The sequence below is a fragment of the Asparagus officinalis genome, chromosome 1, assembly GCF_001876935.1.
Source record: "Asparagus officinalis chromosome 1, Aspof.V1, whole genome shotgun sequence".
Classification (NCBI taxonomy): domain Eukaryota; kingdom Viridiplantae; phylum Streptophyta; class Magnoliopsida; order Asparagales; family Asparagaceae; genus Asparagus; species Asparagus officinalis.
Genome location: NC_033794.1, coordinates 121,124,406 through 121,140,332, shown reverse-complemented (window position 1 = coordinate 121,140,332; position 15,927 = coordinate 121,124,406). Strand labels below are relative to the sequence as shown.

Sequence of the window (15,927 nt, the reverse complement as noted above, 5' to 3'; positions counted from 1 at the left end):
ACGGTGGCTTTGTCTACGACAGAGGCAGAGTATATGGCGGTTACGGAGGCTGTGAAGGAGGCTATTTGGCTTCGAGGACTTTTGGAAGAACTTGGTATATCGCAGCGATCCGTCACTATTCATTGCGATAGCATGAGTGCTATATATTTGGCGAAGAATCAGGTTTTTCATGCGAGGACGAAGCACATTGACGTTCGTTATCACTTCGTTCGAGATATTCTTGAAGATGGCGATGTGGAAATTGTGAAAGTCCACACGAAGGATAATCCGGCGGATATGCTCACTAAGATGGTTCCGAGCAACAAGTTTGGATGTTCTTGAAGATGGCGATGTGGAAATTATGAAAGTCCACACGAAGGATAATCCGGCGGATATGCTCACAAAGGTGGTTCCGAGCAACAAGTTTATTCATTGTCGAAACTTGTTGCACATTCGTGATTGTTGAGGCCGTTGGCGGCCATTTGGATGAACTACGTTTGGCTTGATTCCTTGGGCAAGAGGATACGTAGGTAGTCTTTCAGATGCAGCCGGTTTGGATTAGTTGTTTTTGATGGGGGTGAGATTGTTTGGACTCTCGTTCGGGTTCTCGACTTGTTGTGGATTGCGTTCGTACTGGTCATAACAAGTGGGACATTTGGTTGCTTTGGTATCGGCTCAGTTTTGAGAAAACTTCACCGAGGTGGAGAATTGTGAACGTGGGCCACCACCACGTGAATGTTCACGTGAACGAGACGCGGTTTTGTTTCCGCGTGGACTCTTTTCCGTGCAAAGAAACGAAAACGAAGCCGGCCCACGATTCGCTACCTATATATATAATTGTTTATTAGGTTTTTTAGTTGAGCAGCGAAGGAGGGGTTTGATTTTTTCGGCTTTTGTGCGGCTGGAGAAAAAGCAGAGCAAGGCTGGGAAAAGCAATTGGAGCACAGAGCTTTTGTTTGTTGTTTTTGAGAGAGATATTTGTGAGGGATTTGAGAGTTTGTGTGAGGGTTTTATTTGTGAGATTCTTTTGTAAACCCTAATTGTATTCTCTCCCTCTATTAGTAGATCTCCCCCGTCCTTGCCCCGTGGACGTAGGCAATTTGCCGAACCACGTAAAAATTGATTGTACTGTTTTTGTGTGATTTGTAATAGCTTTTAGGATCCCTCGACAGGTCAGTCCTAGAACTGATGAGAGGAAGAGCCGATATCTCACTTGGTTGAGATATCCGCTTCAGATTCTTGTCTCCTTGGTGAGACGGGAATTCTTATTGCGATCTGACTCTCTTGTTGTGCTGCCGAAGTGCTGCCGAAATTTCCGCTGCGCGCAACAAAATGGGGAACGAAAAATTAGCTGTCTGTTTTTCTACAGTGAAAATGATTTTCGTTTTCTTTTTTGTTTTCTTTTAAACCAAACACCAGAAACTCACTTTCTCTTTCATTTTACTTTCCTTTCTCCCACTTTCTAACAAACCAAACAGAGCCGAAGTAACTAACAAGGAATCTGGTCTGTACTGTAGAGCACATAATCACTTTCAAAGGCATCATTGATGAGATACACATCCTCTCCATCTTCACAAAGCATGTGCATCACGTGTACAAATAGCTCAACATCATCCCTATGATCTACTCTGCTGTGCCAAATTGGACACAATGTCGATGCGAAAATTGCGAGCAACAAGCCAATCAAGAAACCAACGTGGCCTGTCATCCCCCATTTCTCTCCCCCTCTTCTTCTTCTTCTTCTTCTTTTTTGAATTAAGATCCTGATTCGTGACGAGGCTACGAGTGGCTGGTCGGCAAGTGGATCAAAGAGGGGTTTATTAGTAAGGGCTGTAATTTTGGACAAGATTAGATGGTTGTTACTGCTTGTGATCTCAGGAGAAGGAGATTGAGAGTTTGGAGATGGTTGGAAGTGGAAGATGACGAAGCACCAAGGGGAAAGCGAAGATTAGTAGAGAATAGATACGTTTAGCAAGAGTAGAGAGGATTTCTAGTGCTAAGAATTTGGCTGTGATATAGTAAAAGACTTGTCATCCCAAAGGTCGATGGTCAGGTTTTATTTGTAGTAGAGCAAATAGAACACATGTACAAATTTTCGAATGTACGACAAACAAATTTCATTGACTTTGCTAATACACTAACTGCTCTAATATTACTATTTAGTAAGCTCCTGAAGTTTGCTAATACAAGCGCTAACCTGTATCCTGGAACATAAGGGACCTGAGCAGCTTGCATGGCTAGTTCAGCCTGTTCCTTCTGTAGTTGGAAAAGCCTCTTCCCTTCTTCGTAGGTGCTTCCAAAGGCAGTTCGAGAAATGGCATCCTTTGTGAGAATCTGAAACTCAGGCCACACGTCCACTTCAGAAGATCCTTGAGCACTTACCAAATCATCCCATCTCTTTATCAAACTAGTGCAACTAGTCACAAAAGCTGGCACCATTCTCTGGAAGAATATAACGGTAATGAACTGAGTAATCAATTCAACGAAACATAAGACTCAGGTTTAAGTATCTAACCTTTAGTTTCTCGAGATGGAAGGCTAGGGTAATTGTTTTCCTCCTCTTAGCCCATTCCTCGCCTTCAAGGCTGTCCACGCCTTGAGCCAGAATCTTTATCAGAGGATTCGCTGGTGGTTTCTTGATACAACCGGATTTGTCTGAAAATACCTCTTTCACCATCTCTGTATCCCATATGAGTACCCACGGAGTTGGTCCTACCCAAATGTTGCACATCTTGCCTGCAACGTTAATACGTTATTTTCTTTCATAAATAAAACTTTGTATTTTTTTTTTGCCATGTATTTGAAGTTTGATGCATTTGGATACCGTATTTTTGCACCATCTGATGAGTGAATGGTACGACTCGTGGAAGAATTTGATGATTGAGTTCGTCCATGGGGCGTGACCAGGCTTCCTTGAATCTTTCGAGCTCCTCTTTCGTATCCCCATAGAGAACCTTGTAGGGATTGCCTTTGATGCCTTGTTGCCTTAGATGCTTCTCTAGCCTCTTGGGCTTCCACCATAGGGAGTAGTAGGCTTTCACCGAAATGTACAAGAAGAGCGCAGAGAATGAAGAAAATAGTAGTAAAGGAAGAGGAAGGAGAGTTTCCATTTTGCTTTACTTGCACCAGCGCTTTTGTGAAGCATAAAATAGGAGATTGTGATGCACTTACAGTTGCAACATGGAGCCGTTTTCAACTGGTTCTCCAAGCCTAAATGAAGTCTTTGACTTTCCTGCTGTGACATTGGAAGCCAGAAATGGTATGCAATTTTTGCCTTGGGGATCAAGTAGAAAAAAGAAGACCGAGACTGAGAAGACAATGCCATGGAAGCTTCTGTTTCTAGGACTTCCGTGGTTGGCTGACGAAATAGCTAAGAGCTCTTTACAAATAAACCACTATGGGATTTATATTTGCATACGAAGAGGAGTTTGCTCCTGTTGGGGGAGGCAACATGTTCAATACTACAATGAATGCGGATCACGAATCTACAGATGGTTCATTAGACCAGTTAGAGTTCGTTTAAAGGCATCACCTGTTCTACCCTGGAGTTTCATAAAAAAATTTATTTGATTGAATTTTTCTGTCAGTGACATGAGGTAGCATAAAAGCTTGCATAATGTTAGATAGAAGGTATATATTGAATCAAGCCATTGGGATTGGACTGGCATAATTTTCTTTGCCCAATTTGTCTATAGAATGTATTTTCTAGGAATCTACCCTTGCTCCTCGTATTGATGTGCTATTCACTAAGACGTCTGATTCTTAATTATATTTTCCATCATTCTAATGGGAAAATAATGACCACACTCAACCTTAGTGAAGACCAAGCATAAGCAATATTTTCTTTCGTTTCTACCTGCTCTGCACTTCTACAGAATATTCAACTTGCCTACTTAACCATCCGTTGGTAATGAGAGAAGGATAAATATGCATATGCAGTTGCTATTATTATTTTTTATTTTCTTGAACTATGGTTCTGCCCTCTATGCCTTTTGTTTTCTGAAGGCTAATGGCTTCAATTTGCGAGTTTTGAAGAGTACTTGCATGATATAAGTTTGAAACTGGTCAGTTAGGACTCAAAGAAAACAAGGTATTGGCATGAAGAACTGCTTTGAGATTGCCTAACCACCTGACCCAACTGCGCTAACCTAAATCATCTGGGGGTTTCCATAAGTTGGTTAGAAAATCATATACATCTTTCAACATAACATGCAACATAGGTCATACAGGATGACTAACATGTCTCTCTTTGTAAGGATATTTCTGAACTGTCTCTCTTCATAAATATAATTGCGATAATTTAACAGTTTCTTCTGATGAAATTTTTCCTTATCATGTTATCCCTTTTGCATTCTCTAACATCGTGATGACATTGGAGCCCTTGTTCCAGTGTACTAGTACATATTTACTGAGACACGATCATCTATATTATCTCGTAGCATAGATTCAAACATCAAGCGGTAGACCTTGAGATTTTACTCATAAATTCAGGTGTACACACATGAGACTTGAGTTGCATTTTCTGCACTTATTAGTACCAAAATTGATAAAATTATAATCAATCAAAATGAGCCTTGCTTCCAACCAATCGCTTCTATCTTCATCTCTGTGTAATATCAATATCTATTAGTACAGATAAATAAAAAAACATAATCTGAAACAGAACATGAAAACTTCTGTTGAAACCCTACAGTCTACGTAGCATGATGTGAGCTCCAAATTGTGCTGAAGGATTATTACAGTATATGGAGCATGAGAATATGAATGTGAGAGCTCAAAGGAGAAGTTCTGTAGAATTATAGCCAGAGCCATCTTTTGCTTCAATCATCATGAAGTTCTGTCCTGAACATATCTTCGGTCCCCATCCAAAGGGATACGACACATTTTGACCTCCTTTGCATGCCTTTGAGATCCCTTCAGAAAATATTTCAGGGTTAAATTCCTCTGCATCGTCACCCCATAATTCTTGATCATGGTGGATTAGGCAGTGCAAAATCGACACCAGGAGGGGAAGTGAAGATCTCATAGCTTTGTTTCCTTGTAGGTATGGCGTAACAGAAAGTTAACGGGTAGGTACAATTTCAAAACTTCATGAAGAATCTTGTTTGTAATATACATTCAAATTTCTTCGTTTTCATTAATCTAGAGAAATGAAGTAAAAGGATTTCATGTTTAAGTTAAAAGTAGGGTAAAGAGTTCCTGCTGTCCGAGCATGAAAGAGTGATGTGAGTCTTCGATGCTTTCACAAAACCCTGAACTTTGGTGGGGGTTTGCACAAAATCCCCCTAAAATTTATAAATCATATAAACCCCCTTGAACTTTTAGAAGTATACTAAACCCTTCAACTATTGAAGTTAATGGGTAAGAGTAAGAAGTCTAAATTGGCATCCTACTTCTTATCTACTCTTACCTGAATAAGATCCATAGAAGTTATATTCCACAGAGAGGACTAAAACTGTCCAAATCGTCGTCACATGTCTAGCACGTGACAACTTAAAGTAACAGTTGTCTTCAGTTATCGTAATTATGTGAGTCAACTTCAGGGAAGTTTTTTGCATTTATAAAGTTCAGGGAGGTTTCTTCGATCACATCCTCAATCTTTATTTCATACTTCTGACATAACCACTCGTGAACTGAAGCAGTAATCCTAGTAAATCATCAGCATTAGATCCTTCAGTTTCTGTCAACTTTAGCTTCTTGTCTATCATATCCCTTAATATAGATATGACTTCTTCATATATCCACATTTTTCTCCTGGTCTTTGCAGTAGGGTTGAATCTGTAAAAAATCCGATTCATGAAATTCTTACTAGTTAGCAAGCTCCTAATGTTTGCTAGTAATGCAAAATAGATAACTAACCTGTATCCTGGAATATAAGGCACACGAGCAGCTTGAATGGCCGGCTCAGCTTGTTCCTTTTGTAGTTCAAAAATCTTCATAGCTACTTCCAAAAGCAGTTCAAGAAACGACAGCCCCTGTGAGATTCTGGAACTCAGGAATTACATCCACTTCACAAGATCCTTCCGTACCAACTAACCCTTCCCATCTCTTCATCAAATCTGTGCAGCACTGCAGTTTGTGACAAAGCTGTTACCATTCTCTGTACAGAAAAATAAAGATAGCTGACTTAGCTGTCGATTCAATGGAAACATAAAACCAAAATTTGAATGGTGAAAACCTTCAGTTTCTCAAGACGGTAGGCTGGGTGGACAGTATTCCTCCTCTTAGCCTATTCCTGGTCTTCAATGCCCAGCACGCCCTGAGCAAGCATTATGTACAAAAGGATATGGTGGTAGTTTCTTGATCTGACCCATTTTGTTCTGAAAATACCTCTTTCACCATTTCTGGGTCCCATATCAGTGCTCTATCGATCTTTCCCGCCCATATGGAGCGCACCCTGCCTGACAAACACGGTGCTTGTTTCGGAAACGAAACATATACTATTCTCGTGCATTATGAGTATAAAACTATAAGTACACCAGAGTATTATATTTTTGCATCATTTTGTAAGTGAACGGTATGACTCTTGGAACGATCTGATGATTGAGTTTGTCCTTTGGATGTGACCATGATTCCTTTATTCCTTGGATCTCATCTATCATCTCCCCATACGGAAACCTTTAAGGGTTTTACCTTTGATGCCTTGTTCCTTTAGATGCTTCTCTAGCCTCTTTGGGTTCCAAGTTCCAACATAGAGTGCAGTAGGTTTTGGCTGTGAAGTATAATAAGACCACATAGAGTGACGAAGAAAGTATTAAAGGGAAAGGAGGGAGAGCTTCCATTTAGCTTCTCTTGCATGCACAGGTGAATTTGTGAAGGATAAGGTAGGAGATGATGATGCACTTGTAGTGTATATACATAAGACTCATTTCAACTGTTCCTCCTGTTGGGGAGAAACCCCTGTGCCGAGATCCAACCAAATAGTCGAGAGAGAGAGAAACCACATAACCAAAAGATAGCACAAACAATCAAACACCAGATTTTACGTGGTTCGGCTAGATGCCTACGTCCACGGGGCCAGGAGGAGGGAGTTTTTACTATTAGAAATCAAGAGGAACAAACTAGGGTTACAAATCTCTCATAAACCCTCAACAAATCAACTCTCAATCTTTCCAATTGCTCCTAGAATAGAAGCCCAAAGAAAACCCCCTTTCAGCTCTCAAACTCCTGCTCTGCAAACTGTTAGACCCTAGAGGGGGGGGGGATGATTAGGGTCTTATGCTAATCTAATCCGATTTTATGCCAATTAAAACTTATTAACAAGTATATTATTGTAAGATAGATATACATGAGTTATAAGCAAGAATAAGCAATATGAATAAAGAGATATATCCTATATGATAAATATATGCAAGGATATGTAAACTAACACAAGGGTAAACAGTATGAACTAGATAGTGGATGATAAAAATAATGAGCTATGGACAATGACGACAAGAAATATAAACATAAGATTAAGTGCGCCAAAGCAAACTCAAACACCGGAGTTCGGACCTTCCATCCTACGTCTCCGCTCCCCACTCCCGGGGAGAAATCCACTATCACAACCGAATTTTCAACGTTCACCCGAATAACGTTTACACCTCACAGTATCGGTTTTCAACGCTCACTGAACAACGTTCACTCCTCACACTTGGTTTTCTAGTTCACCGAAAACTTCACAACACACTCGGTTTTCTAGCTCACCGAAAACCTTACACCACTCATAATGTAACAAATATAAATTTGTTCTCTACAATAGATGAGAACACAATTAAGCACAACTTAATATTATAATCTCTCACAACCCTAATATACTATGTATGCAAATACAATAAGCTCAAGTGGGTGTGTGTAACAATGAGATAAAGTCAAATCTAAACTCAATATAAAACTAGCTTTAATAGAATGATAATCAAATAACTAAGCAAATGTAAAGCTAGATAGAGTTTAGAAAACTTCTACAATAGATGAAAAAATGAAGAGATGGAGATAGGAGCCCAAACAAGAAGATGATCTCCTCCACTTGTAAAAATAATCTTCAAACCAAACAAACACTAAAAACACACTTAACCCTTGTTTAAAAACTTGTTTAAAACATTCTTTTTCTTACTGAGATAGAAGGGGGGTTGGGGGTTTATATAGGAAGAGGAAACAACAGCAAAAACCCCAAACAGATGACAAAAAAGCCCCAGCCAATGGTAAACAAAAATAGCCGTTGGAAAGAATCTGACAGAGCGGCGGTCGACCGAAAAAATTCACGGTCGACCGTGATGCAGATCTCAGACTGAGAATCGAGCAGGAACTTCGTCGGTCGACCGATGCGGTCGACCGAAGAAAATATCGAGCTCTCGGTCGACCGGTGCGGTCAACCGACAAACTCTCTGCTGCCCAGAAACAAATGAACAATTGAGCGGTCGACCGGTGCGGTCGACCGAAAACTGATATTACAGAAAAACAGGTTTTAGAGCTGATTTTTGAGACTTTGGAAAATTATTAAAAATAACAAATGAAGTCCAAAAATAATAAAACTTTGGGAAATGTATATAAACATGTAAATGAACATGTTACAAAAAGAATTTTCCAAATTGCATTTCCCATTTGTGAAAAATCATCATTTTGCAAAATAGTATATATGCATAGAAACCAAAACTTATGTATATATATATATATAACTATATATATATATACGAAGAAACCAATAAATGTGTGTGTATAGATATTGAGCTTAGAGTATATAACACACATAATATAAACCCTAAACTAAATTACCCAAGCTAGATCTTGATCTTCAATAAGCTCGACTTGGTACACATGTGGATGAAGCTGAACTTGGATCTTGAACTAGAATTTCATAAGCTTCACTGACATTCCGCCAACCTCCTTTGGATATGATCGTTGAAGCTCTATTCCATCCATCCTCCAACTACGTTGTTTGTCTATAATAAATAAGAAAACACAAATACTAGACAAATAACATTAGTGGTAAATTGTTTGTTAAACATCATCAAAACAAGAAGGCCAACAATCTCCCCCTTTTTGATGATGACAAACAATTTACAAAAAGAGATATATGCATGAAGAAAATGAATATATAATTTATAATTCACATGCATATAAACAAGAAAGAATATACTCATAATATTTCTCCCCCTTTGACAACATCAAAAAGGGGACAAAAGAATTAAGAGAGCGAAAGCTCCCCCTATCAATAAGCATATGTGAGTATAAAAACAAACATAGAATAGGGAATAGCTTCCCCTATCAAAATACCATATAAAATATATGCAATAAAGATCAAGGCAAAACATGTGAGCAAGCATACATGAATATGCTAAATATCACTCACATACAAAAAGATAACGAGAACACATATAAATATGTCAATATGAAAATGATGTCTCATTAACAAAAACATAAAGATCAAAAATAGATTTATGAAATCAAAAGAAAAGGAACATGAAAATCATGTAAAAGGTTTTCAAATGAAGACAAATAAACCAATAAAACCATAAATCACAAGTGTAGGCTGTCTAAAAATCACAATAGATAGCTTATCCTCCATCAAACACCGATGATGGAAGTTACAATCTGACGACTTCCAGAAGGCTGTAATCTGAAGACTTTCGCGTAGATTGCTGAAGGTTACAATCTGACGACCTTCACGATAACTGATGGAAGCTCTACTTCAACAGCCTTCACAATCAACATCGGGAGTTACAATCTGACGACTCTCATATTCTCAAGGAGCCAAGACGAAGATTACAAGACAATGATCTTTGCAACGCTATGACAAAAAGAGATTACTTGGTGATAATCTCTGCAAGGCAAGACGCGGAGGTCCTCCCCGTGTATCAACAGTAAAACGCCAGGGTCGAAACCCGCGTTACAACATCGAAACGCCAGGGTCGAACCCCGCGTTACAACACCAAAACGCCAGGGTCGAAACCCGCGTTACAACATCAAAACGCCAGGGTCGAAACCCGTGTTATAACATCAAAACGCCAGGGTCGAACCAGCGTTACAATGTCAAAACGCCAGGGTCGAAACCCGCGTTACAATATCAAAACGCCAAGGTCGAACCCCGCGTTACAACATCAAAAACGCCAAGGTCGATCCCCGCGTCTCAAAGCAGCAAGCTGAACGCGAGCGACCCTCGCGTTCGTAGGGATTCAACCAACGCCGACCCCCGCGTCGCCAAGCCACAATCCAAACGCGGGTGACCCTCGCGTTCGTAGGGGTTCAACCAACTCCGACCCCCGCGTTTCCAAGCAGGCAACAAGCTAAACGCGAGCGACCCTCGCGTTCAATGATGTTCAGCCAACACCCAACCTCGCGTCTCAATCCAAAGACGTGAGGTTAGGGTCCTGAACGCCAACGTGGGCGTTTGACTCATTCAAATATGAGTCGAACGGTTTCAGAACCTTTCCCACGATTTGGGGGCGGTTACACCCCACTTAGGAGAGATTTAAGGGGCGGTTTCACCCCCTTAATCCTCTATAAATAACTGAAGATCAATTCAGTTCAAGCGCTCCTTTTTCGGTTGGATTTTCTGGGCTTGGATCGACCACTGGAGAGAGGTTTTTTGAGGAGATCGGCATCATCTTCCAACGAAGATCATCTTCAACTTCAGCAACAGAGAGCTTTGATCCTGGCTTATTAACCGAACTTTCGGTTCAAATCAACTCTTTCATAGAGTTTCAAACTCGTTCAGAGTTATCAACTCATCAAGAGTTCTAAAACTTGCCACGCAAGTTCTCCACAACGTCAAATCGTGAGGAGAAGACATCGTTCCAGTGAATCAAGACGTGCGGATCGTCAACGGAGAGCAAACTCGACGCGAGCACTCGAGGGAGGCACTCCATCGCCACCGTGAAGAACCCAGTTTTAAACAAAGAGGAAGAACCAATTTCGTTTTCCTCTCTTTTGTAATCAAGTTGTAACCGAGATCAAAGAAATACAAAATCAAATTTTCTTTATTCTCTTCTTTGCAATTTTTACCACAAACAAAAGATGGCGACTCCGCTGGGGAAGAGCTTCTGTGACGAAGAAGTGGTGGTGCAATCCGATGTTCATCTCACTGGAACAACTGTCGAAACTCTCGTAGTAGAGTTTGATCAAGCCAAGTTTGAAAAGGCTATCTCCTCTGGATCCCTTAGCCCCAAGGCTATGCGCAAGATCCACAAAGTTTCCAAGGAGACTAAATCTCCAACAGTTGCTGGAACGCCAAAGAAAGTCCTCTCCTTTGGCCAAAATTCGTGGAACAGCCCCTTTGCTCCAGGAGCGGGCTCGGCCTCTGCTGAACTCGCACAGCGAGTTGAATATCCCACCTCCGCGTCAGCACGACGTGCTACAGGCCATAAACGGCCTATAGAGGAGACCAGCTCCATAAACGTCAACGACGTTGCTGCAAAAGCCTTGAAACAGGCCAAGAAGAACGCTGCTCGTCGAAGAAGAAGGTCTCAGCGACGAGCACAACTTCGAGAAAGTCGATTCTCCAACCAACGCGAACTTCGCGTTCGTGAGCCCAAACGCGACCCTGAGCCCAAACATGAGCTTCGCGAGAACCAGATTGAACGCGGCCCTCAATGGCGCGTTTTACTTCCAAAACGCGGACCTCAAGTCTACATTGAACGCGAACTTCAACTTCGCGTTTCCCAGTTAAACACCCAATAAATCCGGAGGGGTATATAAACACAAACCTCTCATCAAAATCGAAACAAATAATCATGAAAACAAAAGAATTTGACCAATAAAGGGAATTGTTTTCATAAAAGTTTAAAATATATTTTTCAAAACCAAGAAAAATAAAATAAAAGTACTAAAATTCTTGGCTTAAAAATTATTTTGGCACCCAAGTATTCTTGGTGCCGGTTTATTTAGGGACATGACCCCTATCATTAAAGCTCAAAGCCTTAGGGTTATGAACCCTCTTGGGCATATGTTGTGCACTAACACGATCAAAGCAATAATCACTCAAATGACCCTTCCGATTGTAATTTGTGCAATGAAAGAGATCCATTTGCTTATGTTGACCAAACGGTTGTGCACGAGACTCATTTGCAAAAATAGATTATTCTTTAAAATTATTTTGTAAATGGGAAACTCTCTTCAAATCAAAACAAAACTTGGTCAAAATAACCAAATCTACCACAATGATCACACTTAAACTTTTGTGGTCTTTTAAAATCATTTGGCAAAAGTGAAATCTTTTTCGAATCATAGCAAAATTTTTCCAAATGGCCAAAACGTCCACAAAGATCACATTTAAACACATTAGCATGTTTATGATGTGCATGATAAGCATATGCATGTGTATGTGATGAAGAAGCTACATGAGATGCACAATGAGCATTAGCATTGTTATGTTTGTGTGCATCATAGCAAAATCTAGCAATATGGCCTTTACGACCGCAAATTGTGCATTTGTAGACTTTGCTATATATGTGTGCATAGTGAGTGGATGATGACTTAGACTTGGAACACATATCCATAAGCCTCTTATGATTATTAATGCATATTTTTAAAGTTAAATCTAAAGATGAAATGCATTTATTCATAAGATTCAAATCTTTATTTTTAGGCACATATGCATTTTTATTATAAGTAGAACACAAATAATCATTTATAAAAGAAGCAGTATCATTTTGTATGTTCTCTACTTCTAACATGGCATTATCTCTTTCATGAGTTAAACTAGCAACATTTGAAGTTAAAGAAACATGATCCAATTTTAATTTTTCATTGTTTTCTTTAAGGATCATATTTTCATTAGAAATAGTTTCAAACTTAGATGCTAACAACTCATGATTGGATTTCAAATCCTCATGCTTGCTTTTTAAATCAATAAAATCATTTTGCAATTTCTTGTAGGCATGCAATAATCTTTCACTAGCACAAGCAAGTTCATCATTAGGTAAATCATTAATAGATTCGAACTCACAAACCTCACTAGGGCTATCGCCTAGTGCACATGTGCATGACACTCCTTTTGAACTAGAAGCGGGATCCTCCAAAGCTTGTCGGATCGCCTCCAAATCCCATTGATGTGCTTCTATAAATTTCCAAAGTTTGTAAGCACTATCAAAATGAACAAACTTGTTAGACATAGATGAATTAAAAGCATTTAACAAATATTCTAACAAAATATTATTCATTGTAAACATACGATGATCATTCTTATTCTATTTGGATTTCTCCAAAGTGGGCACAATATAAGCATCATGTATAATTTCCCATAAATTAAAGTGTTTAGATTGAATAAAAAGTTTAAATCTAACACACCATTGGGCATAGGGAAAATTATCTAATCAAGGAGCAATATTAATGGCATAACCTAAACCATGCATATCCATAATATAAAAGGCAAGCAAGATACAAATAAAGCTCTGTTTGTGGAAAATTTGCAGTAAAAAGACAATGAAGGAAAATTAATTTGTATTCCTTTAATCTCAGTTACAATTGGATTTCCGATTACAAAAGAGAAGAGAATGATCTGGATTCCCTCCTTTGTTTAATTCTGGGTTCTTCACGGTGGCGATGAGATGCCTCCCTCGAATGCTCGCGTCGAGTTTGCTTCTCGTTGACGATCCGATGTCTTGTTTCACTGGAACGTGGTCTTCTCCTCACGATTTGACGTTGTGGAGAACTCTGAACGAGTTTAAAACTCTATGAAAGAGTTGATTTAACCGAAAGTCGGTTATAAGCCAAGGATGAAGAAGATCTTGTTGCCGATCTCCAAAGCTCCAACCGAAGGATGAATGATCCTCTTTTCGCTGCCAAGAAGTTCCAACCGACCGCCTCGAAAGATCCAGCCCCGATCTGATTATCAAAAATCCCCCTTTTAACTCTGTTGAGTTTGTCGTTATTTATAGGGGATTAAGGGGTGTAACCACCTCCTTAATTCGCTCCTCAGTGGGGCTAATGGGATGTAACCGCCCCTCTTAAATCACTCCTGAGTGGAGTTGTGATCCCCTCAGATCGTGGGAAACGGTTTTGGAATCGTTCAGCTCGTGTTTGAACGAGTCAAACGCAGGCCCGTGTTCTGACGTGAATTCTGCATTCAAACGCAGTGTCTGTGAGCTTGAACACATCGTCTGGAAGCTCGGACGCAGCAATTAGAAGCTGCGTTTGCAGCGTTGGAATCTACGTCTGAGCTGCGTTTGCAGCGATTTGGAAGCTGCGTCTGGCGGTGATTTGAGCTGCGTTTGGGCGGTGATTTGAGCTGCGTCTGGCAGCGATTAGAGCTGCGTTTGGCGGCGATTTGAGCTGCGTCTGGCGGCGATTAGAGCTGCGTTTGAGCTGCGTTCGTGGCTATGAACGCGGTGCGTCTTGATGCTGGTGTGCGGGGAGGACTTCCACAGTTTAATTTGAAGAGACCGTCGATTTGTAGTCTCTTTCTGTCGAAGCGTTGCAAAGATCGTCATTTTGTAATCTTTGTTTTAGCTCTCTGATATATGAGAGTCGTCAGATTGTAACTCCCGATGTTGATTATGAAGGTTGTTTGATTAGAGCTTCCATCAGTTGTCGTGAAGGTCGTCAGATTGTAACCTTTAGCGATCTACGTGAAAGTCTTCAAATTGTAACCTTCTGGAAGTCGTCAGAGTGTAACTTCCATCATCGGTGTTTTGATGGGGATCAGCTATCTATTGTGATTTTTAGACAGCCTACAAGCTCAAAATTAGATTAGCACAATAAGCTAACTTGGATCTTTAACTCAAGGCGATTAGACCTTAAATCAAAGAGCACCAAGCTCTGATACCAATTGTTAGACCCTAGAGGGAGGGGGGGAAGGGATGATTAGGGTCTTATGCTAATCTAATCCGATTTTATGCCAATTAAAACTTATTAACAAGTATATTCTTGTAAGATAGATATACAAGAGTTATAAGCAAGAATAAGCAATATGAATAAAGAGATATATCCTATATGATAAATATATGCAAGGATATATAAACTAATACAAGGGTAAACAGTATGAACTAGATAGTGGATGATAAAAATAATAAACTATGGACAATGACGATAGGAAATATAAACATAAGATTAAGTGCACCAAAGCAAACTCAAACACACGATATGATCACGGAGTTCGGACCTTCCGTCCTACGTCTCCGCTCCCCACTCCCGGGGAGAAATCCACTATCACAACCGGATTTTTAACGTTCACCCGAATAACGTTTACACCTCACAGTGTCGGTTTTCAACACTCACCGAACAACATTCACTCATCACACTCGGTTTTCTAGTGCACCGAAAACTTCACAACACACTCGGTTTTCTAGCTCACCGAAAACCTTACACCACTCACAATGTAACAAATATAAATTTGTTCTCTACAATAGATGAGAACACAATTAAGCACAACTCAATGTTACAATCTCTCACAATCCTAATATACTATGTATGCAAATACAATAAGCTCAAGTGGGTGTGTGTAACAATGAGATAAAATCAAATCTAAACTCAATATAAAACTAGCTTTAATAGAATGATAATCAAATAACTAAGCAAATGTAAAGCTAGATAGAGTTTAGAAAACTTCTACAATAGATGACAAAATGGAGACATGGAGATTGGAGCCCAAACAAGAAGATGATCTCCTCCACTTGTAAAAACAATCTTCAAACCAAACAAACACTAAAAACACACTTAACCCTTGTTTAAAAACTTGTTTAAAACATTCTTTTTCTTACTGAGATAGAAGGAGGTTTGGGGGTTTATATAGGAAGAGGAAACAATAGCAAAAACCCCAAACAGATGACAAAAAAGCCCCAGCCAACGGTAACAAAAATAGCCGTTGGAAAGAATCTGACAGAGCGGCGGTCGACCGAAAAAATTCGCGGTCGACCGCGATCCAGATCCCAAACTGAGAAAACAAGCAGAGACTTCTTCGGTCGACTGGTGCAGTCGATCGTGGGAAGTCTTGAGCTCTCGGTCGACCACGGCGATCGACCGACAAACTCTCTG

At 40.0% G+C, this 15,927-nt stretch overlaps 1 protein-coding gene across 2 annotated transcripts in view; it reads right to left on the bottom strand.

The window, feature by feature from the left end:
• LOC109829231 (cytochrome P450 CYP72A219-like) overlaps window positions 1–3,288 on the bottom strand; it is a 13,515-nt gene extending 10,227 nt beyond the window's left edge. Inside the window, exons 1-4 of one of the 2 annotated variants that reach the window (XM_020396402.1) lie at window positions 3,151–3,288; window positions 2,804–3,013; window positions 2,495–2,715; window positions 2,177–2,421 (exon numbers count right to left, since the gene is read on the bottom strand). In XM_020396402.1, coding sequence (XP_020251991.1) covers window positions 2,177–2,421; window positions 2,495–2,715; window positions 2,804–3,013; window positions 3,151–3,223 — 749 coding nt within the window. In that variant the 5' untranslated portion in view covers window positions 3,224–3,288. Of the gene's footprint in view, window positions 1–2,176; window positions 2,422–2,494; window positions 2,716–2,803 lie in introns of both variants that reach the window. The other variant, XM_020396401.1, reaches the window with a different exon arrangement.